The sequence below is a fragment of the Hypanus sabinus genome, chromosome 6 (assembly GCF_030144855.1).
Source record: "Hypanus sabinus isolate sHypSab1 chromosome 6, sHypSab1.hap1, whole genome shotgun sequence".
Classification (NCBI taxonomy): Eukaryota; Metazoa; Chordata; class Chondrichthyes; order Myliobatiformes; family Dasyatidae; genus Hypanus; species Hypanus sabinus.
In genome coordinates, this window is record NC_082711.1 from 148,391,248 (window position 1) to 148,416,479 (window position 25,232).

At 41.5% G+C, this 25,232-nt stretch overlaps 1 protein-coding gene across 1 annotated transcript in view; it reads left to right on the forward strand.

Annotated features, from left to right (window-relative positions):
• tyw1 (tRNA-yW synthesizing protein 1 homolog (S. cerevisiae)) overlaps nucleotides 1-17,238 on the forward strand; it is a 181,496-nt gene extending 164,258 nt beyond the window's left edge. The window contains exon 16 of the mRNA XM_059973172.1: nucleotides 15,946-17,238. Coding sequence (XP_059829155.1) covers nucleotides 15,946-16,164 — 219 coding nt within the window. The 3' untranslated portion in view covers nucleotides 16,165-17,238. The remainder of the gene's footprint in view (nucleotides 1-15,945) is intronic.
• Nucleotides 17,239-25,232: the final 7,994 nt, after the last annotated feature.

Here is a 25,232-nt window from a genome sequence, read left to right on the forward strand (position 1 = left end):
TTATTGGTACTCTTTTCTTTCTTCTTCTTTAATCCTTTTCGCTCCTTATGGAGCATAGGGCCTCAACAAAAGTCCTCCACTTCCTGCAATCTCTAGTAGATGTTTTTGCAGTTTCCCAAGTTTGGCCAGCAGGTTTCAGTTCATCCAAAAGCCTATGCCTCCAGGTTTGCTTTGGTCGACCTCTTCTTCTCTTCCATTGTGGATTCCATTGGAGTGATTGTCGAGTGACATTCAATTGGCTCTTCCTCAAGGTGTGGCCGACCCATCTCCACTTCCCCCTCCTTATCTGGAATACAATGGGCTCTTGGTTTGCTCTCTTCCATAGGTCTAGGTTTGACACTCTGTCGAACCACTTGAGGCGGAGGATCTGCCGGAGGCATTTGTTGAAAAAGGTCTGGATCTTGTTGCAGCTGGTGTTAGTGATTCTCCATGTTTCGGATCCATATAGCAGGATGGCTTTCACATTGGAGCTGAATATACGGAGATTAGTTTTGACAGAGATACTCTTTTCAGAGGATGGTAAATCTGGAATTAATTGCCACAGAGGACTAAATCATTGGGTTTATTTGAGTTTGATGAAAAAGAGCACCAAAGGTTACAGGGAGAAGTCAGGAGAGTGTCTTTGGAAATGGATTGAATGGCAGAACAGGCTTGATGGGCCAAAAGGCCTGATTCTACTCCTGTGTCTAATGGCCTCGTGGTCTCAGTGGGAACAAAGCTGATAGGGGGCTGCATCAAAATATATTGAGGTAAATAGAAGCACACTTTGTAGGTAATAATATATTGGTCTAGATAAAAGATTATCTGGATAATAGAGAAAGAGAGGTAAGAAAAATATAACATGTTCTGTGCTATAGTAATCTGTGCTGTGTTGCATATTTCAAGGGACAAGAAAAGGACATTAAAAAATCTAACAGAGATGGTGCTGGAATGTGAAAAGGATATGGACAAGTAGGCACATTAAGTGAATAGGTAAAGATATAGTAAATGGAATATACTGCAGGAAAATATGAAATTGTTTATTTTGTCAGATAACGTGGAAATACAGTCGGCCCTCCTTCCACGGGGGATTGGTTCCAGGACCCCCCATGGATACCAAAATTCGTGGATGCTCAAGTCCCTTATTTAACATGTATCAGTGCGGTGGTCTTTAGGACCCAGCGGAACCCCGGTCTTTACTTAACACTTCTCCATGTGGTGCACATTAGGACCTGGCGGTGCAGCTCTGAATCCGCAGTGTTTCTGTTCAAGAAAATAATCACGATCGCAATTGAAAATAAGGTGGAAGTAACAAAGCGAAGTAATAAAGAGGTGAAATGCCATCGGTCATTGGAAAAGCGTTAGGCTACAGTCGGTCAACGATCGGAACAATTTTAAAAGAGCATGTGAAAGGCCCTGCTCCGATGAAAGCTACAATTATTACTAAGCAACGCAGTGGTTAAATTATTGAAATATGTATGTTTCTTAAGTGTTTTATATGCACAGGAATGTAAAACATGTACTATATACTAAGAAAAACGTTTGACTAACTGACGCTAAATAATACCGGATATACCTGTTCTGACTTCAAATCCGACTTAAAGATGGAATCAGGAATGGAACTCATTCATAACCCGGGGACTGCCTGTACTTTTAAGTCATTTCTAGATTACTTATAATACCTAATACAATGTAAATGCTATGTAAATAGTTGTTCTACTGTATTGTTTAGGGAATAATGACAAGAAAAAATAGTCTGTACATGCTCAAGCAACTGGAGAGAGAATTTCCAGGTTTTCCCGATCCACGGTTGGTTGAATCCGTGCATGCGGAATCCGCGGATAAGGAGGGCTGATTGTAATGTGCTATCTAAATGACACAGAGCTGTGGGATCCAGTATCCAGTGCATGATTTACATAAAACTGAAGGTTGCAGTAAGTAATTGGAAAAGCTAACAGAATATAACAGCTGTTTGCCAGGGAATTGAATTCCAATGTAAGAAGGTTATGTTTCAGTTATATAAAGCATTGGTGAGACCACATCTGGAGGATTGTGTACATAATTGGTCTCCTTGTTTAGAGAAAGATGGTGATGCATTGTGAGCAGTTCAGAGAAAGTTTAATTGACTAATGCCTGGAATGGACAGTGTTGCCTCATGAGGAAAGTTTGGACAGGCTAAGTTTCTGTTTGAAGTTTAGAAGAGTAGGAGAAGATTTCACTGAAACAATTAAGATCAGAGGGGTCTTACTAGGGTCGATGTGGAGAGGATGTTTCCTTTTGTGGGCAAATATAGAATTAGGGATCTCTATTTAAGAATCAGTACTCACTCATTTAAGAAATCAATGAGGTGAAAATATCTTTTAGGGGTTGATAAATTCTTGGTGAGCAAAGGATTAAAAGTTACTGTATACGGAATGGAATTGCGACATTGAAATTGCAGTCAAGTCATCCACATGATCTTATTAATTGTCTTCAGGGGCCAGGTGGCCTATACTTGCTCCTTGTTGTGTGAAATCAGATTGTAAAACTGGGATTGCTTTTGTTAGAGCAGAAACATTGAAAAAAGGGATTTGATAGAGGAAATCAAGATCATTAATAGTTTCGATAAGTAATGAGAAACATCTGTTAGATGCTTTGTTCTATCAGTGAGATGTGATGATCCAGAATACATTGGCTGAGAAGATAGTGGAATCAGATATTATTTGCTGCGACCAGAAAAGAATTGGATAATTGTTGAATGGGTAGACAGATTCAGGGCTATGCAGAAAGAACAAGAGGGTGAATCTGATCCCTTTGTACAGGCATGAAGAGTCAGCAGCTTCTTGTGTTATATCATTTATGATTCTTTGAATTTGCCATATGAAGTATAAGACTATCAATGTATGTATAGGTTTCTTAGTGATATCAGGTCTCTAATGTCAAACTTCTGATGCTGAAGGTTTCTGTTTGCAAGTGTGGCATTTAATTGTGACTGTATTTAATTTAATTCTAATAGTTTTCTTCCTCTTTTATCCCCTATTTAAATAATCATTTCCTTCTGTTTTGCTGACATTATAAACACAAAAAGAAAAAAAAATAAAATTCATGAAATAAAGACAGAGTAAAAGACTGTTAAAATTGGAATTGAATTATATTTCTACACCCTATCCAATAGCACAGATTCTCCTGCCGCTGTATACCTGATGAACTCCATTATGTTTCATCTTCACTTTCAGTTTTTACTTTGGTTGATACTGAAATTAGGTGATATCAGTTCATCTCCTATTAAGCATCTCTCCTGAACTTCATTTTGATTTTCTTCAATGTCAAAGTTACTTTTTCCTACCGCCATTCAAATTCATAATTATCCCCACTGTGTGCATTCCTTCAAAATATCAGGTAATATAAATACTATTTTAAAGGGGCTCTGTTGCATTCAATAAATCAGGGTACTGAAACCCATTGAATCTGTGACAGCTGTTTTTACCAGTCAGTTCACAGCTGTATTTTGAAGGTAGAGAAGCAATAAAATTTAATGCATTTAGCAGTCCCTTAATAGATAGATATAATGGCATTGGCAATTATTTTTGATAGCCAGAAAGATTTAATTAAGTTGCATATTCCTTATTAGTTTGCTTCTCTTTAAGGGCAATAAAATTGAATTCATCATTTAATGAGCTACTCTTGTGAGAAGTGTTGATGGATAACATCTTTTATTTATCAGGTTAGAGTAATAGATGGGGGGGGGATAGATTTATTTTGGGGCGATCAATATGCAGAGTGTAATAACAATAAACTGTATGGTTTCAAAACTGCCATGACATTATCAAAAATTCATATTGGCAGCTACATATCTGCAAAAAGCAAACGAAATAGGCTATGTTCCTTCACCACTGATTTAAATCTGATCAGGTTTAATATAGCATTCATAATATATGTCCTGAGATATTGCAAAATTTGGAAGGTGGCTCAATACAGATTTCTGAGGATTTTTATATCTAAAATGGCACATGTGGAACAAATGGAACACAAATTTATCATGATGGTGATGAGTGATCTCTCAGACAATAATTTAAAGAGTTAATAAATTAAAGTTCAACATCTTCTTCTCTTATCAGCTACTCCCTGATTCTTATGGATGATCTATATTTGAATTCTTTTCAAAATAATGTCTGGTGAATATCCATGCTTGAAAATCTATTGATGGACTCTTCTACAAATAATGTCATTAAAACAAATAGATTTTTTGGCCAGTTGTTAAAGGTTAGCTGTCAAAATTAATTGAATGAAACTGCTGTTGTCCAACAATCTAATGTAACGACGAAAACAGATGCATTGTTACACACTATTATCACATTTATCTGATTAAAATAAGTATCCATTTTCTTCCCTGTAACTTGCATGCTCGATCTTATGCTTGAGTGTTGTCTTTAATTGAGTCTGCAGATGTTGGAAAATGAACTAAACTACTGGAAGAACTCAGGTCAGGCAGCATCTATGGAGGCAAAGGGATGGTCATTGTTTTAAGTTGAGAGTTGCATCAGGACCGTATTGATCCAAAATTTTGCTATCCCTTTCCCTCCATAGATTCAGCTTCACCTGCTAAGTTGGGATGGCATGGTAGTGTAGTGGTTAGCACGCTTTACAGTACCAGTGACCCAGTTCAGTATCCACCACTGCCAGTAAGGAGTTTGTACATTCTCCACGTGATCTCATGGGCTTCCAGTGGGTGTTCCTGGTTTACTCCCACAGTCTAAGGATGTACCAGTTGGCAGGTTTCAAGGGTACATACAATGTCAAAGAAATGTATACAATATACATTTTGAAATGCCTTTTCTTTGCAACCATCCATGAAAACAGAGGAGTGCCCCCAAAGAATGAACGACAGTTAAACGTTAGAACCCCAAAGTATCCCCCCAGCTCCCCTCCCTCCCTCGTGTAAGCGACAGCAAGCAATGATATCCCTCCCCCCACCAGCAAATAAAAGCATCGGCACCCACCACCAAGCACTCAAGGTGCAGCAAAGCAACAGCAAAGACATAGACTTGCAGACTCCAAAGACTACTCATTTGATATACCACAGGCTTCCTCTTTCCCTCACCCCCTCTCTCCCCCCTCCCCCTCTCTCTCCCTCCCTCCCCCTAATAAGGGAGAAAGAGGTGTCTGTGTTTCATAGGAAGAGAGGAGACATAACAAACATCTTCCTGGTTTACAATGTTAAAAGTCCATTGTGTTGCTTTTTCCAAGCTCTGTGCCCAAAGATCTCAGATCCCCAGGTACTCAACCTTAGATCTTCAAACTCCCATGACACACCGATCTCCTGCCCAGACACCAACCTCCGGTACCCCCCATCACCCCGTCTCCAGAGCCACGAAATCTTGGACCTCCAAAGGTGAATGAAGCTCTTAGGCTACGTCCTTGGTGTGCCCAATAACGGCCAGTCGTGAAACCCCGAGAATGGGTCCCATTCCCGCAAGGAGCCATAGTCAGCGTGTGACTCCAGGTCAGGGTCTTCAAAAGAACCTTGAAAGGGAAAAGTAGAGATATTAAAAATAGAAATAGAGCTGGAGGTTAACTGGTCGTTGTAAATTGTCCCATGATTAGGCTTGGGTGAAACTGGGAGATTGCTGTGCGACATGGCTCGAAGAGTCAGAAAGGCCGATTCCATACTGTGTGCTAATAAATGAAGTTTTTCAGGAGATTTTTTAAAATTTGCCTGCCTTCGTTTTAACAGTGCCTATCAACTACCCTGTCCCAGCTGTAAGAATTGACAACTTTATTTTAATATCTATTCACACTTGAGCCTTCCTTCTTTGTGTCCATGGCCTCTGCATATTCATTTGAAGATGAAGTCACCTGGTTACCTGAAATAATTACAAGTCCCGTTTACAGTGAAAGCAAGTCAGTAAGAAAGTTCGTCTGAAATTTAGGAGATTCATTTCCATACAGTTTTTGGCAATGTTCTGTGGATGGATTGAGGCTGATCTGTTGTCGTGAGGTGAATGGCAGCCCAGCGTACAGTCTTACTGGGAGAACTGGATGGCTCTTCCCAGGGGCCAGGGCAATGAACTGTCTGTATGGATAGAATGACTTTGACAATTGATGTGACCCTGCCCAGCAGCCCACTGACTCACTGACTGCCATGTCACAAATGCTTGGAGAAATCTTTTGACATTCACAGGTTTTGAAAGTCACCCAGGGCCATTTGAAATAATAATATTTTTAAAATACTTTAAAAGCCAGAAGGCTAAGTATATACCATATATTCTGGAGTATAAGCCGACCCCCCCATTTTCAAGGTTAAAAAAGTGAATTTTTCATGTTACCTTTGTATAAGCTGACCCCTTTTGTAGAGGTTTTTGATTTAACGAGAAAATATCACAAGATCTATCATGCCGGTACTCAGCTTTGCCAGATCCGGAACCGGGAAATTTTGTGAACCAGTACCTGCTAAGTAAACAGGCCTACGCATTGTAGAGCATTATAAGCGAATTCTTAATAAATAAATCAGGGAGGGAAAATGTGGATTAGGTTTCCAATGGTAAAGAATCCTCTGAAATGTAACCCCCGTGAAACCATTTAGCGCCCATCGTAATCTTGTTAAAACATAACACGGAGTGCCAGGATCAGCACGTGTACTCAGTATTGAGTTTGCGACCGCCATGTACAAAAGATTAAAACGAATGCGATATGATGCTGGCTTCAAGCTGAAGGTTGTTGATTTTGCTGAAGGAACGAATAATTCTGCAGCTGCTAAGAAGTTTAGTGTAAACAAGAAACAAGTGAGAGAGTGGAGAAAGGCAGAGCACACGCTGAGGGAAATGCCAAAGATGAAATGTGCAAACCACAGGAATACATGCCAGTGGCCGGAACTGGAAGAAAAATTTTTGGAATGGGTGACTCACCAACGATCATCCGGATACATTGTTACCAGAGAAATTATTCGAGTTCAAGCGTTGAAATGGGCTGAAAAACACAGTGAGGAGGTCAGTGAAAATTTCAAAGCTACGTGAAGTTGGTGCACAGGATTTATGAAAGACCTGATCTTGTGTTGAGACAAAAAACAATGATTGCTCAGAAAATTCCTGTGGGGTCTGGCTGTTTTGGTTCAAGAACGCTGCTGGATGGACGAAGCCGGTTGCTTGAAGTGGGTTAAAGAGGTGTGGCGTCGATGTCCCAAAGGTTTTGGGAAGGAAGAGTCGCTACTTGTCTGGGACGTGTTCAAATCGCTCTTGTCAGGTGAGACAAAAGCAGCATTGAAAGCTGAAAATACACACATTGCAGTCATCCCTGGTGGTTTGATCTCTGTGCTGCAGCCATTAGATGTGAGTTTAAACAAATCATTCAAAGAACTCATGCGACGACAGTGGAACGAATTTGACTCAACAACAGCCAATAAATACGACCTGTCTTCTGTGTATTCGTCTTTCCAAAATTGGCACCCTCTGTATAAGCCGACCCCCTAATTTTAGGACCAAAATTTAGGGCCAAATTCTCGGCTTATACACCGGAATTTACGGTACTACACATACACAACTAAAATAAAAGCATTCAGACAATGTAATTATTTTAAGCATGTAACTTTGCAGACTGACAGCTGATTTCACCCCTTTGTTTTAGTGGTCCTGTTGTGCCTGTGTCAGATTAGCTTGGCATGGGCTCAGCGAGAAAGCTGCTCAGCCTGAAAACTTTGGAAGCTTGCACTGCTCTGTTGAATTCCATGAGAAGTGTGCTCTATAAATTAGGCTTGGTAAAGAAATTTAGCAACTTTCATATTAAACTGACTCATCCAAAAGGTCAGTTCTTTAGAGAGATGATTATCTATCAAAATAAGCTGACCATGGGAAATTGAAAGCTATCACACAGCACAGATGCATAATCTATAACTAACAATTCATCGCATGGATTATTAAAGCTTCAGGCTAGGTTAGGGTAACTAATCTAGTCTGCCATATAGGTATACTATATATGCAAGATTTACAATAAATGTAATTTTCAGTGAGCAAATTAAACCTGTTCTGCTAAATTGCAGCTTTTCGTTTAGTTTCTTTTGGCTCCACTTTATCCAATAGATGGATCACTTTTAATAATCGTAGCCAGTCCTTCTTTCTGTGCACCCGGCAGTACCTGGAAATCATTGGCATTACATTGCCCATTATAAGTTTTATGGTTTTTTATTCGTTCATATTAAATAAAAATCTGAAACTAATCAGCCTATTATCCCAGTCCATTGAACCCTTTTGTATTTGAACAGCTTGGTCTTACTATTTGGCAGACTATGCAAGCCATTAATGTTTACTGAAACCAGCTGTGACCTGTTATTTACCTCCTTTCATTCTGATCCAGCTCCAAACACCATGTACATCTGCCTCTCGTTCCATTTCAATCAATTTTGTCCCTTTTCAGGAACATACAACATTTTGTTGAAAATGTTACACAAACTTCCTCACCCCGTCCTGTCTTCTCAAACGGAAGACATTATGCCATAATCACAAGAAAGTCTGCAGAGGCGGGAAATCCAAAGCAACATGCACAAAATGCTGGAGTAAGTCAGCAGGTCTTAGACAGCAACTATGGAAAAGAATAAACAGTTGACGATTTGAACTGTGACCCTTCCTCAGGAAGATGAGAAGGAAGGGGGAGGAAGGCAGAATTAAGAGGTGGGAGGTAAGAGACAAGCTGGAAGGTGATAGCCAAAACCAGGTGTGTGGGAAAGGTAAAGGGCTGGAGAAGAAAGAACCACACTCCAACTTTTCATTTCTTCTCACCTGCCTATTACTTCCTCCTGGGTCCCCTCCTCCTCCTTTTTCTCCCATGGTCCACTCTCCTGCCCTATCAAATTTCTTCTTCTCCAGCCCTTGACCTTTCCCATCCACCTGGCTTCACCTATCACCTTCCAGCTAGCCACTTTTCCTCTCCCCTCTACCTTTTTATTCTGGCATCTTTCCCCTTCCTTTTCAATGCTGTAGAAGGGTCTTAGCCCAGAATATCAATTGTTTATTCTTTTTCACAGATGTTGCCTAACCTGTTGAATTCTTGCATTATTTTGTGTGTGTGTGTGTTGATTAGGTTATAATGTTCATTTTCCTATGAGTGCTTCCATTTTACAATTCTCTAGTTCCATATTTCTGCACACAGTGGTTCATTCATTTTTTTCCAATTGCCTTCCATCACTTTCCCTACATTGGATTTTAGTTAACCAGTCTTTAATTCCCATGGTTATCCCAGTGCTGTATTTTATGGACTGATGCCCAATTGTCCTTTCACTAATCATTACTCATTTACAAAGCTTAAAGGACCTACTACTGTCCATTATGCTGCTGATATTTAGGCAGCAGTGAAGGTCTTCCAACTCTGGTGGTGTTCAGGGCTTTCGTGATTACGTCAGTAGTTCTGTTTTCACTACCATCAGTCATACAAGTTCCAGGTGGATACTCTGTAATACTGTCACACTTTGATGTAGAAGGATTCTTCATTGCTATATCTGTAATAGTTTTGTTCTCCCATTCAGGGTTGAGCTGAACCCTCAACCTGGAGGACCACTTTTAGTCTGGCCTCTACCCTTTGACTTGTTTGGCATGGGTAACCCTCCCAAGAGCCAAAGCATAAAGCCCTGACTCTAGCTAACATAACTCTCTGGGTCATTGAGGCAGTAAGCCTCCAAACCCTACAACAAGATTGTGGTCCTCTTGGAGGAAAACAAAGGATGACTACTCCAAACTATAATCAGCCTTTAGATGGTGTCAATCAGGCTTTAGATGATCTGAGCAATGGGATCAACATGCTCGAAACAGCACACCTTATTGCCTTTACCGTCATCCTGGGGGATTTTAACCAGGCCAGTCCGAAAAAATCACTAAGCAATTACCAGCAACAGATCACTTGCAATACCAGAGGAAACAATGCACTGGCCCACTGTTACACCACCATCAAGAATGTTTACCATGATATTCCACACCCTCACTTCGGGAAGTCTGATCATCTAGCTGTACTTTTACTCCCTAAGTATAGGCAGAAACTGAAGACTGCAGCACCAGTAGTGAAGATCAAGAAGGTATGGACAAGGGAAGCACAGGAGCACCTACAGGACTGCTTTGAATTGGTGGACTGGACTGTATTCAGGAATTCATCTTCGAACCTGGATGAGTATGCTGCAGTTGTTACTGATTTCATTAAAAACTGTGTGGATGAGTGTGTGCCTATGAAGACTTACAGTACATTCCCAAACCAAAAGCCATTGATGAACCAGAAGGTACGTCGTTTGCTGAAGGCTAGATCTGTGGCATTCAAGTCTGGCGACCTAGGTCTGTACCAGAAAACCAGGTATGATTTGCAGAGGGCTATTTCAAGCATGATGGGACAATTTTGAGCGAGGTTGGAGGCAACATCGGATGTATGACAACTCTGGCAAGGTTTGCAAGACATTACTTCCTGTAAAGCGAAACCCAATAGCATGAATGGCAGTGATGCTTCACTACCAGATGAACTCAACACCTTCTATGCCCACTTTGAAAGGGAGAATATAACAACTGTGAAGATCCCTGTGCAACCAGTGACCCAGTGATCTCTGTCTCAGAGGCTGATGTTAGGCTGTCTTTAAAAAGGGTGAACCCTCACAAGGCTGTAGGTCCCGATGGTAAGGCTTTGAAAGCTTGTGCCAACCAAATGATAGGAGTATTCAAGGATATCTTCAACCTCTCAGTGCCATGGGTGGAAGTTCCCACTTGCTTCAAAGAGGCAACTATGTACCATTGCCTAGGAAGAATAATGTGAGCTGTTTTAATGACTATCTCCTGGTAGCATTCACATCTACAGTGATGAAATGCTTTGAGAGATTGGTCATGACTAGACTGAACTCCTGCCTCAGCAAGGACCTGGACCCATTGCAATGTGCCTATTTCCACAGTAGATCAACGGCAGATGCAATCTCAATGGCTCTTCACATGGCTTTAGACCACCTGGACAACACGAACACTTATGTCAGGATGCTATTCATTGACTATAGCTCAGCATCTAATACCATCATTCCCACAATCCTGATTGAGAAGTCACAGAACCTGGGCCTCTGTACCTCCCTCTACAACTGAATCCCCGACATCCTAACCAGAAGACCACAATCTGTATGGATTGATGATAATATCTCCTCCTTGCTGACAATCAACACTGGTGCACCTTGGGTGTGTGCTTAACTCACTGCTCTACTCTCTCTGTTCCCATGACTGTGTGGCTAGGCATAGCTCAAATACCATCTAAAAATTTGCTGATGATACAACCATTGTTGATAGAATCTTAGATGGAGATGAGAGGGCATACAGGAGCGAAATATGCCAACTAGTGCAGTGGTGTCGCAGCAACAACCAGGCACTCAACGTCAGTAGGACAAAAGAGCTGATTGTGGACTTCAGGAAGGGTAAAATGAAAGAACACATACCAATCCTTATAGAGGGATCAGAAGTGGAGAGAGTGAGCAGCTTCAAGTTCCTAGGTGCTAAGATCTCTGAGGATCTAACCTGGTCCCAACATATCGATGCAGTTATAAAGAAGGCAAGGCAGTGACTATACTTCACTAGGAGTTTGAAAAGATTTGGCATGTCAACAAATACACTAAAAACTTCTATATTCTGACAAGCTGTATCTCTATCTGGTTTGGGGGTTTGGGGGGGGGGGCGCTACTGTACAGGACCTATAGAAGCTGCAGAGGGTTGTAAATTTAATCGGCTCCACCTTGGGTACTAGCCTACAAAGTACCCAGGACATTTTCAAGGAGCAGTGTCTCAGAAAGACAGCAACCATTATTAAGGACTCCAGCCCTTTTCTCACTGTACAGAAGCCTGAAGGCACACACTCAGTGATTCAGGAACAGCTTGTTTCCCTCTGCCAACCAATTCCTAAATGGATGTTGAACCCTTGAACACTACCTCACTTTTTAATATAATTTCTGTTTTTGCACAATTTTAATCTATTCAATATATGCATACTGTAACTGATTTACTTATTATTATTTTTTCTTCCATATTATGTATTGCATTGAACTGCTGCTGTTAAGTTTTTTAACAATATTTTTATTGAATTTTACATATATTTCACATATACAAATAAACAATAATAATTAAACTAAATAGTGAAACATGTCCTCGTGTTTTTCACAATCATTAAAAGAAAAGAGATATAACATTTCACATACATCACATATTTAATAAAGATATAAAATATAAACACATCAGTAAAAAAAAACCATAGAAGCACTCGACAACACACAGCTATTTCAAAATGACCGTGCACTTTGACGTCCAAGAAACTCCAATAAAGGTTTCCACACATTTTCAAATTCTCCTGTCCTACCCCTGGTTATGTAAGTCAGTCTCTCCAATATAATACAAGATGCCATCTCCTTAACCCATACGTGTATCGAAGGTATATCCATTTTTCTCCATGATAAAGCTATCATCCTCCTTCCCCTTAGCAGTCCAAAGTCAATTAAAGTTGACTGTTTTGGACTAACAGTAAAGTTCTTTGGATATACTAGTACACACATTTTTGCTTGGTGAGGCACCTTTACTCCAACAATATATAGATATAGTCTGAGCAACTGTTTTCCAGTATTTTTTAAATTTTGGACACAAATTTCACGACACATGCTGGAGCCAATAAATCTGAATCTGATCATTTTTATGAGCTGTGTCATTTGTACAGTCACCCACTTCCAATGTTCCCTATAATTTGTAATGACCAGCATAAATTTTGTGCTGTGCAGTTTTTTGCCCAGTGACAACAATGTATGTGCACTGAGTAATTTCTTCAATAATAACAGTATAAATTAGCTAGTTCTAAAATCTGCAGACAAGTCATCGCAACCTTCACATTGTCAACACCGCTGCATCAGAAACCAGGAAAAGAATTGTCATTATTTCTGGTGATGAAATATACATAACGTGCCAACAAGGTAGAGGGTGGCATCCTTGTTGTGCACAGTTTAAATCCCTTTGTGCACTAGTAGTAAATGTGTGCGTGCACACACCTAGGAGGGAACATTGCTTGTATCATCATACTGCTCCTCCAATCATTTAAGATTTGCATTTAATTGGCCAATTGCCCAATAATTTTGCAGCCTTGCTCAATAATAGAATTTCGGCCTCCGAATCTGAAGGTCAAGTGATCAAGCTATACTATCACTTAAGACAAGATACTTAAAGCAGGTTGCTGAGTGATTAATGCTGTATCCTTTTTAGGAGATGAATGCTGATTAATGCAAAGGACACAGCATTAATCACTATTAATTAATTAATATGAACCAGTACATTAATTTTTTGTGCCATGAGCTGGTAATCTGGGACATGTATAATGATCTATCATAATCCCCTTGTCAATCCCAATTTGAAGTTCTCTGCCTCCCCACAGTATTGTTGGAGGTGCAGTCACTCAAAGGAGATGTTCAAAATGCCATCTCAGCTGTCCCATTAGGTGGACAGTTAGAATGATAGCATATGTAAAGTTGGTATACTATCACGACATGTAAGTTGGTTAACAGATAGAAAATGTGGAATAGAAATAAAAAATTGTGTTGGCAGGCTCTGACAAATTGGGTATTGTAGGGCCTCAATTCTTCATAATCTATTTTAACTCATTTGGCTGAAGGATTATATGTAATGTTTTAAGTTTATTGATGACACAAATGTAAAGAGACGATGAGGTGATATAAATAAGCTATATTTTTTTATTTATAGATACAGCCCAACGAGTCTACGCTGCCCAATTACACCATGTGACCAATTACCATACTAATCCCACTAGGAAGCAAACTGGGCTCCTGGAGGAAATCCACATGGTCACGGGGTGAATGAGGCATGAGGCATGAGGCAAACTTCCTACAAATAGTGGTGGAATTGAACCCAGGCAGATGGCGCTGTAATAGTGTTATGGTAACCGTCACGCTACCGTGGTCTTATCTATATCCCCTTGAAGCCTCCTTGTATCTTCAAGCAACAGCTTAGTGGATGGAGTACAATCTAGGAAAAGTGAAGTTAATCCCTTTAGTCGATTAAAAATAGAAATGTTTGCAGGACTTTCAAATAGAGTCATGGAGTCACTGAACACTGCAGCACAGAAACAGGCTCCTCAGCCCTTCCAGTGCACGCCAAAATATTAATTTGCCTAGACATGTCAATCTGCACTCAGGCCACTGCTCTCTATACCCCTCCCATCCATGTACCTATCCAAATGTTCTTTAAGTGTTGAAATCAAACCCTCATCCACCATTTGCACAGGCAGCCTATTCTGCACTCTCACTATCCTCTGAGTGAACTTCCCCCTCATATTCCCCTTATACATTTTACCTTTCAACCTTATCCTATGACCTCCAGTTGTAGTATCACCCAGCCTCAGTGGAAAAAGCCTACTTGCATGTACCCTATCTATACCCTCATAATTTTCTATGCTTCTATCAAATCTCCCCTCATTCTCCTGCGCTGTAGGGTATGAAGTCCTATCCTATTAAACCTTTCCCTCAGGTTCTCAAGTCCTGGTAATATCCTTGTAAATTTTCTCTGCCCTCTTTCAATCTTATTGATATCTTTTCTGTAGGTATGTGACCAGTACTGCACACATTAGGCCTCACCAACATCCTATACTTCAAACATTACATCCTAACTCCCTACTTAGTACTTTGATTTATGAAGGCCAATGTGTGAACAGCTCTCTTTATGACCTTATCTACCTGTAATGCTATTTTCAAGGAATTATGGATTTTTATTCTCTGTTCTTCCACACTCCTCAGTGCCCTACTGCTCATTATTTAGGTCAGAAATTCTGAGAAATTAAATAGTGGGAATTTGGGAAATTTTGATACTTCATGGTTCCTCATGTCCTTGTACAAAAGTCATTGAAAGCTAACGTGCAGGGACTGCTGAGATACAAGTATAACAGGGAACAAGGAAGACAGCATATGTATTGGCTATATCGCAGGAGGGTTTGGTTACAAGAATAAAGCATACAGTTTTGTTCTCAGCTGAAAAAAATATATTTTTGACAGAGGCAGTGCAATGAATATTCACCAAACTGGTTCTTGGATGGCAGGTTTGTCATACAAAGAGAGACTGATTGAACCAGGTCTCTGTTTCAGTTGGTTTGGAAGAATAAGAAGTTACTTTATTGAAATGTAAAACATTCTTCTGCGGAACAACAGGTGCAGAAAGTGTATTTTCCTAGCTAAGGAGTCTAGATCTAGAGGCAATGGACTCAAAGTAGATTATAATAGTAGATTATAATGGACTGAAAGGAAAAGATACTTCATTACACAGAAAGTGGTTTAGCTTCAGAATTCTTTACCCTGTTGGGATGTGGGTTCTTGGTCACGGTGTGCATTCAGAAGAGAGACCATTAGATTACAGTAGGGATATGGGGACAGTCAGCAAGATGGTGTTTGAGGTAGGAGATGAGTTATTGTTGAGTGGTGATCCAAGCTCAAGGGGCCAAATGGTCTGGTATCGCTCCAATTTCTTGTGTTTTTGTGCATGTTCTAATTCAGAAAAAGCAGGCAGCTTGCCATGTGATTTAGACAATATTTCCACCTTAACCTGCTTGAACTTTATTGGTTGTGTGGCTGCTTATTGTACTTAGATTTGAAAATTGTCTGCTATACTTGCCTAAATGATATCAAATCACTTCATTGTCCTCCAGCTGTTAAAGTTATTAAAAAAATTGCAAATTATTATTTCTTTATTCTATCCAGCAAGCAGACATTTTCTCCTATTTCTCTACATGTTCCTACTAAATTAAAATCTCACTTATAATAGTATTTGGTCAGCACTTATTTGAAGATTTGGATTGATAATGATGCACATTGTTCTGGTGGCGAATAAGAAATTATTATTGGATATCTTTTAACCACTATTTCAAAATATTGTATTTTGAGTTTTCTGAGGATTTGTATGGTCTCTCTTTCCATAGAATATTTGTATTTATTTTTTTTCCTGCTATTCTTTCTTTTAGTTCAAAGTAAATGGAGAATGGTGGACTTGGATAGACTATGACCAATTTCAACGCCTCATCAAAGACTCTGAGGAGAGCAATGGCACCAAGATATTCTCTGCAGAAGATTACATGGCAAAGACACCAGCCTGGGCACTCTTTGGATCTAAGCAGAGGGGTTTTGATCCGACCGAAATCCGGTTCCAAAGGAAAAAGTTGAAAGATATTTCCGGATGCTGAAACTAGAATTCACCTCTTTCTCTCTCCACAGATGCTGCCTAATTTGTTGAGCATTTTGTCTTTTTATTCTAATCAGACTTATTTATGGCATCACGGAATGGAAGAGACAACATGCACAGTTTTTACTGTTCTTTGGAGCAGCTATGTGCTAGAAGTGAAAGAGATTTTAGTTTGAAACTATACTGAAAAGACTTACCTGTACAAGAATGTAGAAAAGGACCTTGCATGCATCATGATCAGGTGATGCAGCATGTCCTTCAGCCAAAGAGCTGGCAATTGACAAGGTCATATAAAAATGGAACTAATATAATTGGGTAAATCTTGTGTTCTTTTTTCTTGGGTTTTATTTTTATTCAGTTTTCCAATTGTGGCCAATTTCCCAGAGAACTATCTTCATCAGAGTCCTTATTGATTTTTTTCTTGGTTACCAGCTCCAGCACAGACTGGCTGCCTGGGTGAGGGTGATCATTCTCTCACTCCCTTCATAGAAAGTTGTCCGTCATGTATATGACAGAAAGGCGGTATGGCAGACATTATTGGATCTTAAATCTGTGGAACTTTCATAATCAATGTTCTTTTATCTAATTTTGACCCCTTGTGCCAGAACCTGCCTGACGTGGCTTGAAGAATGGGAATGTCTGAGACGGAGATGCTCCTAGCTGTGCTCCTGGCTATATACTGTGACAACAAGGAGTAAATTTAGTATCTCGGAGGAAGCCTAAAAAAATGAAGATGTTCCATTACTTAAAAACCAGGTTTTGATTGTGTCAGTTATAGAAGCCAAATGTTAGTGTTGGAATAAAAAAGGAAGATGCTGATGCCCTCAGTTGGAAAAACAGTCCTGAAATGAAAACTGTTTGTCATTCCACAAATGTTTCCTGACCTGCTGAGTGTTTCAAACGTTTTCTGTTTTTATTTCGGATTTCTAGCATCTAGATTGATTTAAATTTTCTTTTGCTGTTGGAATATCAACTCCACTGTTGTGGCAGTGAATGTTTTGACCTCTTACTTCTTTGCCTTATCATAAATTGATGAGTGTATATGGAATTTGATAATAAATTTTGTTACACCACTTTTAATATTTGTTTTTCATTGCTAAAATGTAAATCGGGAAGAATTCTTAAACCAATGTAGCAGGAATCAGGAAGTATATATGCTGGCTTTTTTTTAAAGAACTATCCATTCTTTGCTCTCCTCATGGCATCAGAATTTCTTCCTTCTTACATAAATATACACTTCTCTTGTTAGTTAATTGCCAGTGTAATATTATGTATGCATAATTACCCATAAACTGTAACTGGCTTCCTTGGGCTATCAATATGCAATTGGAGGCATTCTGTGTGCACAGTAGAATGTGGGTAGCATACGCAACACACCTGCTGGTTTATTCAAATTTATGGCTGTTTTAGATTTTTTACTGTTCTTGTGCATTATTTGAGACACTATTGTGAGGTGCTCATTTTGGTTATCCATACAAACTCAATTGGCACTGACCTGATGCAAATTTGTATTTCATAAGTATTCCAAAAAGACAAACTACAGTTTAACTGAGTAGCTAATTATGTATTTAAATGAAATACGGAATAAGTCAGAGCACTACCAAAACTACTGCAGTACTATATGACTGTGTCTTAATTCCAAACAGTTATCGATGGAAGAATTCAATATGTTCTTTTGATTGACTGGAATTGAACAAATTCAGTGCAGACACCTAATGCAAATAATCGACTGTCTTCAAACAATGCTTTTGCCAGTTGCCTCCTCCACATCTTCACTTTCACTGGAACATTCAAGGTAGTTTTCAATACTTTCAAATTCTTCATCGTGCCTAACTTGTTGAAGTAATGAAATCATTTCAGTTTCACTCCTGGCTGTTTCTGGCATCTCCAAGCCTGAATGCTTGAAACTACAGTGGGTAAAACAGTTCTGAACTGTTTTACTGTTTATTACCCACCAGCTGTCAGTGACAAAAATCACTGCCTTTTGAATGCAAACATGCAAATGACGCTATTTAAGAACTGTTTGCTCAAAGCATGGTGTAGTGTCTAATGGCTACACGGCGTGCTTGCGACTGACTTATTAGTTCAGCAATAGTCTCCAGTCCCTAATAAGGGGTATAGTGTCATAAATAAAGGGAATCCCAGCTATTTTCTCACTTTGTTTTTGTTCTTTGAGTTGCCCCAAATAAGCAGCTTCCTGATTAACCGATGGCCCAATGAACTGAAATTGGCTGTACAGGTACTTTCTTCTCAGATCTCCTCCCTCCCACCTTAAATGCATGCCTCCTTTATTTCTGATGCCCTGATCCTGGGAAATGTAATGCAAGTAATCTAGAAAACACAGGATACAGGAAATAAAATTTAAAGTCTAAAGAACATTTATGATGAGCAAGAGTAAGTTACTTACTTACTTTACTTTATTGTCGCCAAACAATTGATTCTAGAGCATACAATCATCTCAGTGATATTTGATTTGCGCTCCCTGGAGTATAAATCAATTGCAAAGATAATAAAAAATTTAAAATTATAAATCATAAATGGAAAAGGGAAAGTAAGGTAGTGCAAACAAAAACGAGAGACAGGTCCGGATATTTGGAAGGTACGGCCCAAATCCAGGTCACGATCCGTTCAGCAGTCTCATCACAGTAGGAAAGAAGCTGTTCCCAAATCTGGCAGCACGAATCTTTAAGCTCCTGAACCTTCTCCCGGAGGGAAGAGGGACAAAAAGAGTGTTGGCTGGGTGGGTCGTGTCCTTGATTATCCTGGCAGCACTGCTCCGACAGCGTGTGGTGTAAAGTGAGTCCAAGGACAGAAGATTGGTTTGTATGATGTGCTGGGCTATGTTCATGATCTTCTGCAGCTTCTTCTGGTTTTGGATAGGACAACTTCCATATCAAGTTGTGATGCACCCTAGAAGAATGCTTTCTACAGTGCATCTATAAAAATCAGTGAAGTTTTTAGGGGACAGACCAAGTTTCTTCAGCTTTCTCAGGAAGTAAAGGCGCTGGTGGGCCTTCTTGGCAGTGGACTCTGCTTGGTTAGACCAAGTCAGGTCACTTGTGATTTTGACCCCAAGGAACTTAAAGCTTTTAACCAGTTCCACCTGCACACCACCTTAGACCAAGTCAGGTCACTTGTGATTTTGACCCCAAGGAACTTAAAGCTTTTAACCAGTTCCACCTGCACGCCACCGATGTAGATGGGGTCGTGCGGTCTGCTACTCCTTCTGAAGTCAACAACAAATTCCTTCGTCTTGCTGATGTTGAGGGATAAGTTATTGTCTTCGTACCATGCCACCAAGTTCTTAATTTCCTCTCTGTACTCAAGCTCATTACCTGAGATACAGCCTACAACTGTGGTGTCATCAGCAAACTTATATATTGAGTTCAATGGAAACTTGGCTACACAATCATGGGTGTACAGTGAGTACAGCAGGGGGCTGAGTACACAGCCTTGTGGGGCACCGGAGCTCAGAGTGATTGTAGAGGAGAGCTTGTCCCCTATTTTTACAGCCTGGGTCCTGTCTGTGAGGAAGTTGAAGATCCAGCTGCAGATCTGAGTGCTAAGACTGGAAGTTAAGAATCAGTTTATTTGGAATGATGGTATTAAAGGCAGAGCTATAGTCAATGAAAAGGAGCCTTACATATGCATCTTTATTCTCCAGGTGTTCCAAGAAGGAATGTAGTGCCAGAGAGATGGTATCTGCCATTGACCTGTTGCTCCGGTAGGCGAATTGCAAAGCGTCGAGGTTGACAGGTAGGTTATGGCTGATGTGTGCCACAACCAATCGCTCGAAGCACTTCATAGCAATTGATGTCAGAGCCACAGGTTGATAGTCATTCAGGCATGCCGTCTTACTCTTCTTCGGCACCGGAATTATAGTAGCCTTCTTAAAACACGAGGGGATCTTAAACTGAAGCAGGGAGCAGTTGAAGATATCAGCAAACACTCCAGCTAGCTCGCCTGCATAGACCCGGAGAACCCGTCCCGGGACGCCATCTGGGCCCGTCGCCTTCCTTGGATTTATCTTCAGGAAGGCTCTTCTAACATCTTCCTCAGTGATGATGAATCTCGATGCCACCAGGTCTGGTTCATCTGGAAGGGGCTCCTCTTCTGTTTGAATCTTGCGTAGAGTATGTTAAGTTTGTCAGGAAGAGAAGCGCTACAGTTATTGATATTCCCAGCCTTTTCTATGCGCCCAGTGATCTCATTTAGACCCTGCCATAGTCTACTGGCATCCCGCTAGTTAGCCTGGGCTTTGAACTTGGCTCGATATTGCCTTTAGGCGCCCTTAATGGCTTTTTGGAGTTATTTCAGTAGAAGTGACTTCTTGTTGGTATAGATCAAAGGTTCCCAACCTGGGGACCATGGATCCCTTGCTTGTTGGCCTATGGCATAAAAGAGGTTGGGAAACCCTGGAGAAGTTTAGGTAACAGCCTACAATCTGATTGTGTGCTTCACAGAATTTTTGTGTTGTGTAATCAAAGAAGCAAGTTTGTTCAAACCAGGTTTAGCATTCAGCTGCTCAAAAGACTGCTGTTCATAGCATTAACATCACTTTATTTTCTGTTTGTTTAATGACTTAAATTTATATAATGTTTTAACAGCAATGGAAACCGTATCCTAGGTGTATAGGTGTAGTGTTACACAAATCGTTGCACTGTGGAGCATATGAATTACCATTCATGACTGATGAGTATTAACATATAGTCTGGGATTGACATAATTAATCTTTGCAACTGAAGTACTCACTTTTGAGTCTTCAGAGCCAGAAGTTGCAATCATATCATCAACATTCCTTGCAACACACACACACGATGCTTGAAGAACTCTGTAGGTCAGGCAGTATCTATGGAAACGAGTACAGTCGGCATTTTGGGCTGAAACCCTTCTTCAGGACTTGTCTAATGTCTCTTCTGGAAATGTTAACTGTACTCCTTTCCATTGATGCTGTCTGTTCTGCTGTATTCCTCCAGCATTGTGTGTATGTTGCTTGGACTAACAGCATCTACAGATTTTCTTGTGTTTGTGATTTAACATATCTTGTATGGGTTTGAGTTTTTTATGTTGTAAAAGGAATGAATGTTCAGTGCATTTATAAAATACAGTATGGAGAGTATGAATTTGATTAAGAGGATAATTTCGGTCTTCCCATAACAATTTATAAATGCATCAAAAATTGCAATTCAGCTGTAACTGAAAATTGTTTCCTTTGAGTCTTCCAGCAGAGGATACACCTTGCCAACCATCAAGTATTCATCTGTACTATTCCCATTTACCAGCACTCAGTCCATACCTTTCCAAGCCTTTGTGGTTGAAATGTTTATTCAGAGATTTTTTTAAAAGTTTGTCAGACATTTAGAATGTGTCTCCATTACCTTCTCGGGCATTGTGCTCCAGATTGCAATCACCCTCAGTGAAAATAAAACCCCAGATCCCTCTAACTTTCGTAATATACCCTGGGTTTATCACGAACAAGAAAGAATCTGCAGGTGCAGGAAATCCAAGCAACACTCACAAAATATTGCAGGAACTCAGCAGGGCAGGCAGCATCTGTGGAAAAGAGGTTTTGGGCCGAGATCCTTCATCAGGACAGGAAAACCTGTCTCGGCCCAAAATGTCAACTATACTCTTTTCCACAGATGCCGCCTAGCATGCTGATTTCCTCCAGCATTTTGTGTGTGATACTTTGGTTTTAGACATCTTGTGCGGAAACATTTCTCACTATCCACCTAATAATTTTGTACCCTCTCTATCAGGTTCCCTGCCCCCCCCCCATCCCCCAGCCTCCTGTTCCCCATCAGCTTCCTCGGCTGTGAGAGATCTGAAGGACTTCTGATTAAGGGAGGAAAACAAAAACACATTATCCAGTCTCTAAAAACACAAAATGCTGGCAGAACTCAGCAGGCCAGACAGCATCTATGTGACGACGTTTCGGGCTGAAACCCTTCATCAGGAGTGAAGTAACATGGGATGGTGGAGAGGGGATAAGAAGTGGGGGGAGAGATGAAGTAGCGAGCTGGGAAGTGATAGGCTGGGGGAAATGGGCTAGGGAAAGGTGGAGAATTATGGGAAATAAAACTCATTTCTGCCTATCTCGACTCTGTTTTATCTCCCCTTGTTCAATCCCTTCCCACCTATGTCCGTGATACTTCCCATGCTTTACATATCTTAAAATGATTTCAAGTTCCCTGGCCCCCACCACCTTATTTTCACAGTGGACGTCCAGTCCCTATATACCTATATCCCCACCAGGAAGGTCTCCAAGCTCTCTGTTTCTTCCTGAATTCCAGACTCAGCCAGTCACCTTCTACCACCACTCTTCTCCGCCTTGCAGAATTAGTCCTTACCCTTAACTATTTCTCCTTTGGCTCCTCCCACTTCCTCCAAACTAAAGGTGTAGCCATGGGCACCCGCATGGGTCCTAGCTAAGCCTGTCTTTTTGTTGGCCATGTGGAGCAACCTATGTTCCAAGCCTACACCGGTATCTGTCCTCCTGTTGAGTTATATCGACGACTGCATCGGCGCTGCTTCCTGCACACATGCTGAGCTCGTCGACTTCATTAACTTCGCCTCCAACTTTCACCCCGCCCTCAAATTCACCTGGTCTATTTCCGACACCTCCCTCCCCTTTCTAGATCTCTCTGTTTCTATCTCTGGAGACAGCCTATCCACCGACATCTACTACAAACTTACTAACTCCCACAGATACTTAGACTATTCCTCCTCCCACCCTGTCTCTTGCAAAAATGCCATCCCTTTCTCTCAATTCCTCTGCCTCCGCTGCATCTGCTCTCAGGATGAGGCCTTTCATTCTAGGACAAAGGAGATGTCTTCCTTTTTTAAAGAAAGGGGCTTCCCTTCGTCCACTATCAACTCTGCCCTCCATCGCGTCTCCCATATTTCACACACCTCTGCCCTCACCCCATCTCCCTGCCAGCCCACCAGGGATAGAGTCCCCCTGGTCCTCACCTATCACCCTACCAGCCTACAGTTCAAACATATAATCCTCCATAACTTCCGCTACCACCTACATGATCCCACCACCAGCCACATCTTCCCCTCCCCCCCCCCCACTCTCGGCTTTCCGCAGGGATCGCTCCCTACGCAACTCCCTTGTCCATTCATCACCCCATCCCTCCCCACCGACCTCCCTCCGGACACTCATCCCTGAAAACGGAAGAAGTGCTACACCTGCCCCCACACTTCTTCCCTCACCACCATTCAATGCCCAGACAGTCCTTTCAGGTGAGGCACCACTTCACCTGCGAGTCAGCTGGGGTGATATACTGTATCCGGTGCTCCCGATGTGGTCATTTATACATTGGGGAGACCAGCCGCAGACGGGGAGACCGTTTGGCCGAACACCAGCGCTCAGTCCTCCAGCAGTGGCGGGATCTCCCTGTGGCCACACACTTCAATTCCACAGACCACTCCCACTCCGATATGTCTGTCCATGGCCTCCTCTACCGTCAAGATGAGGCCACACCCAGGTCGATGGAGCAATACCTTATCTCCCGCCTAGGTAGCCTCCTGCCTGCCGGCATGAACATCCAACTCACAGACCTCCATTGATACCCCTCTCCCCCTTACCCCCATCCCTATCTATTATTTTAGTCTGGTTCTTTTTCTCTCTCTCTCTCTTTTTTCCCCCCTCACTATAATCTCCCCCCCAGCCCTACTTCTTTCTCTTTTATTTCCCATAATTCTCCACCTTCCCCCAGCCCATTTCCCTCCAGCTTATCACTTACCAGCTCTCTACTTCATCCCTGCCCCCACTTCTTATCCCCCCTTGCCCATCCCATGTTACTTCACTCCTGATGAAGGGTTTCGGCCCGAAACGTCGTCACTACCTCCTCCCATAGATGCTGCCTGGCCTGCTGAGTTCTGCCAGCATTTTGTGGTTTTATTTATTTCCAGCATCTGCAGATTCACTCGTGTGCCTTTGTTATCCAGTCTCTCCTCATATCTGAAATGTTTCATCCAAGGAATGGAATTCCCCATCCTGGAGAATTTCCTCTGCTGCCTTCCAGGTTAGGTCATCTCTGGATATATACGAGTTCTGCTTTTACAGGTATCAATTATGTGCACACCAAGGAACTTTGTGGTCTTCACATCAGAGCCATCAATGTGCAATGGAGAGTGGTTGACCTGTCCCTGAAGTCCACAATCATCTCTTCTGTCCTGTCCACGTTGAGACTTAGGTTGTCGTTCTTGCACCATTTGACATCCCTCTCTCCCTCCTCTCTGCTGACTCATCATTGTTGCTGATGAGGCCAACCACTGTAGGATCAGCAGCAAACTTGATGATGCAGTTTAGGCTGCATCTGGCGGTGCAGCTGTGAGACAGCAGCGTGAACGGCAGTGGACTGAATAATCAGCTCTGGGGTCACCAGTGCTCATTGTGATGGAGCTCATTGAGAAGTTGCTCCCAGCTTGGACTGACTTGGCTCTTTCTGTCAAGAAGTAAGATCCAGTTACAGAGAGGGGTGTTGAGCCCCAACGAGGACTCTGAGGGATGATCATGTGAAACACCAAGCTAAAGTTGATGAATAACATCCTGGCATAGGAGGCATCGTTTTCTAGGTGGTACAGGACTGAGTGGAGAGCTGAGGCTATCGGATCATTGGTGGAGTAGTTTGATAAGCAAACTGGGAAGGGTACAATGTAGCTGGTTAGTGGGATTTTATATGATCTATTACCGGCTGCTCAAAGCACTTCATGATTGGTGGGTGAAGTCATTGCTACTGGGCAGTAATCACTTAGTCAGTTTACTGTTGCTCTCTTGGGCCCTGGAATGATGGTGGCTACCTTGAAGTCTGCAGGGATTGTGGACTCTTTTAGACATCTCCATTAAGACCTCTACTAGCTGGGCCACACAGTCCCTCAGCACCTAACCAGGTGTGTTATCTGGTGCAGCAGCTTGACGTGGGTTTACCCTGGCTAGGATCCTTCTCAGCTCGGCCATGACCAGATAGGATGCCTGTTCCACAGGAAGAGAGAGGGCTTTCCTTGACGTCACATTGTTCAACGGGTCAAATCGTGCTTGGAAGGATTCAGTCTTAACAG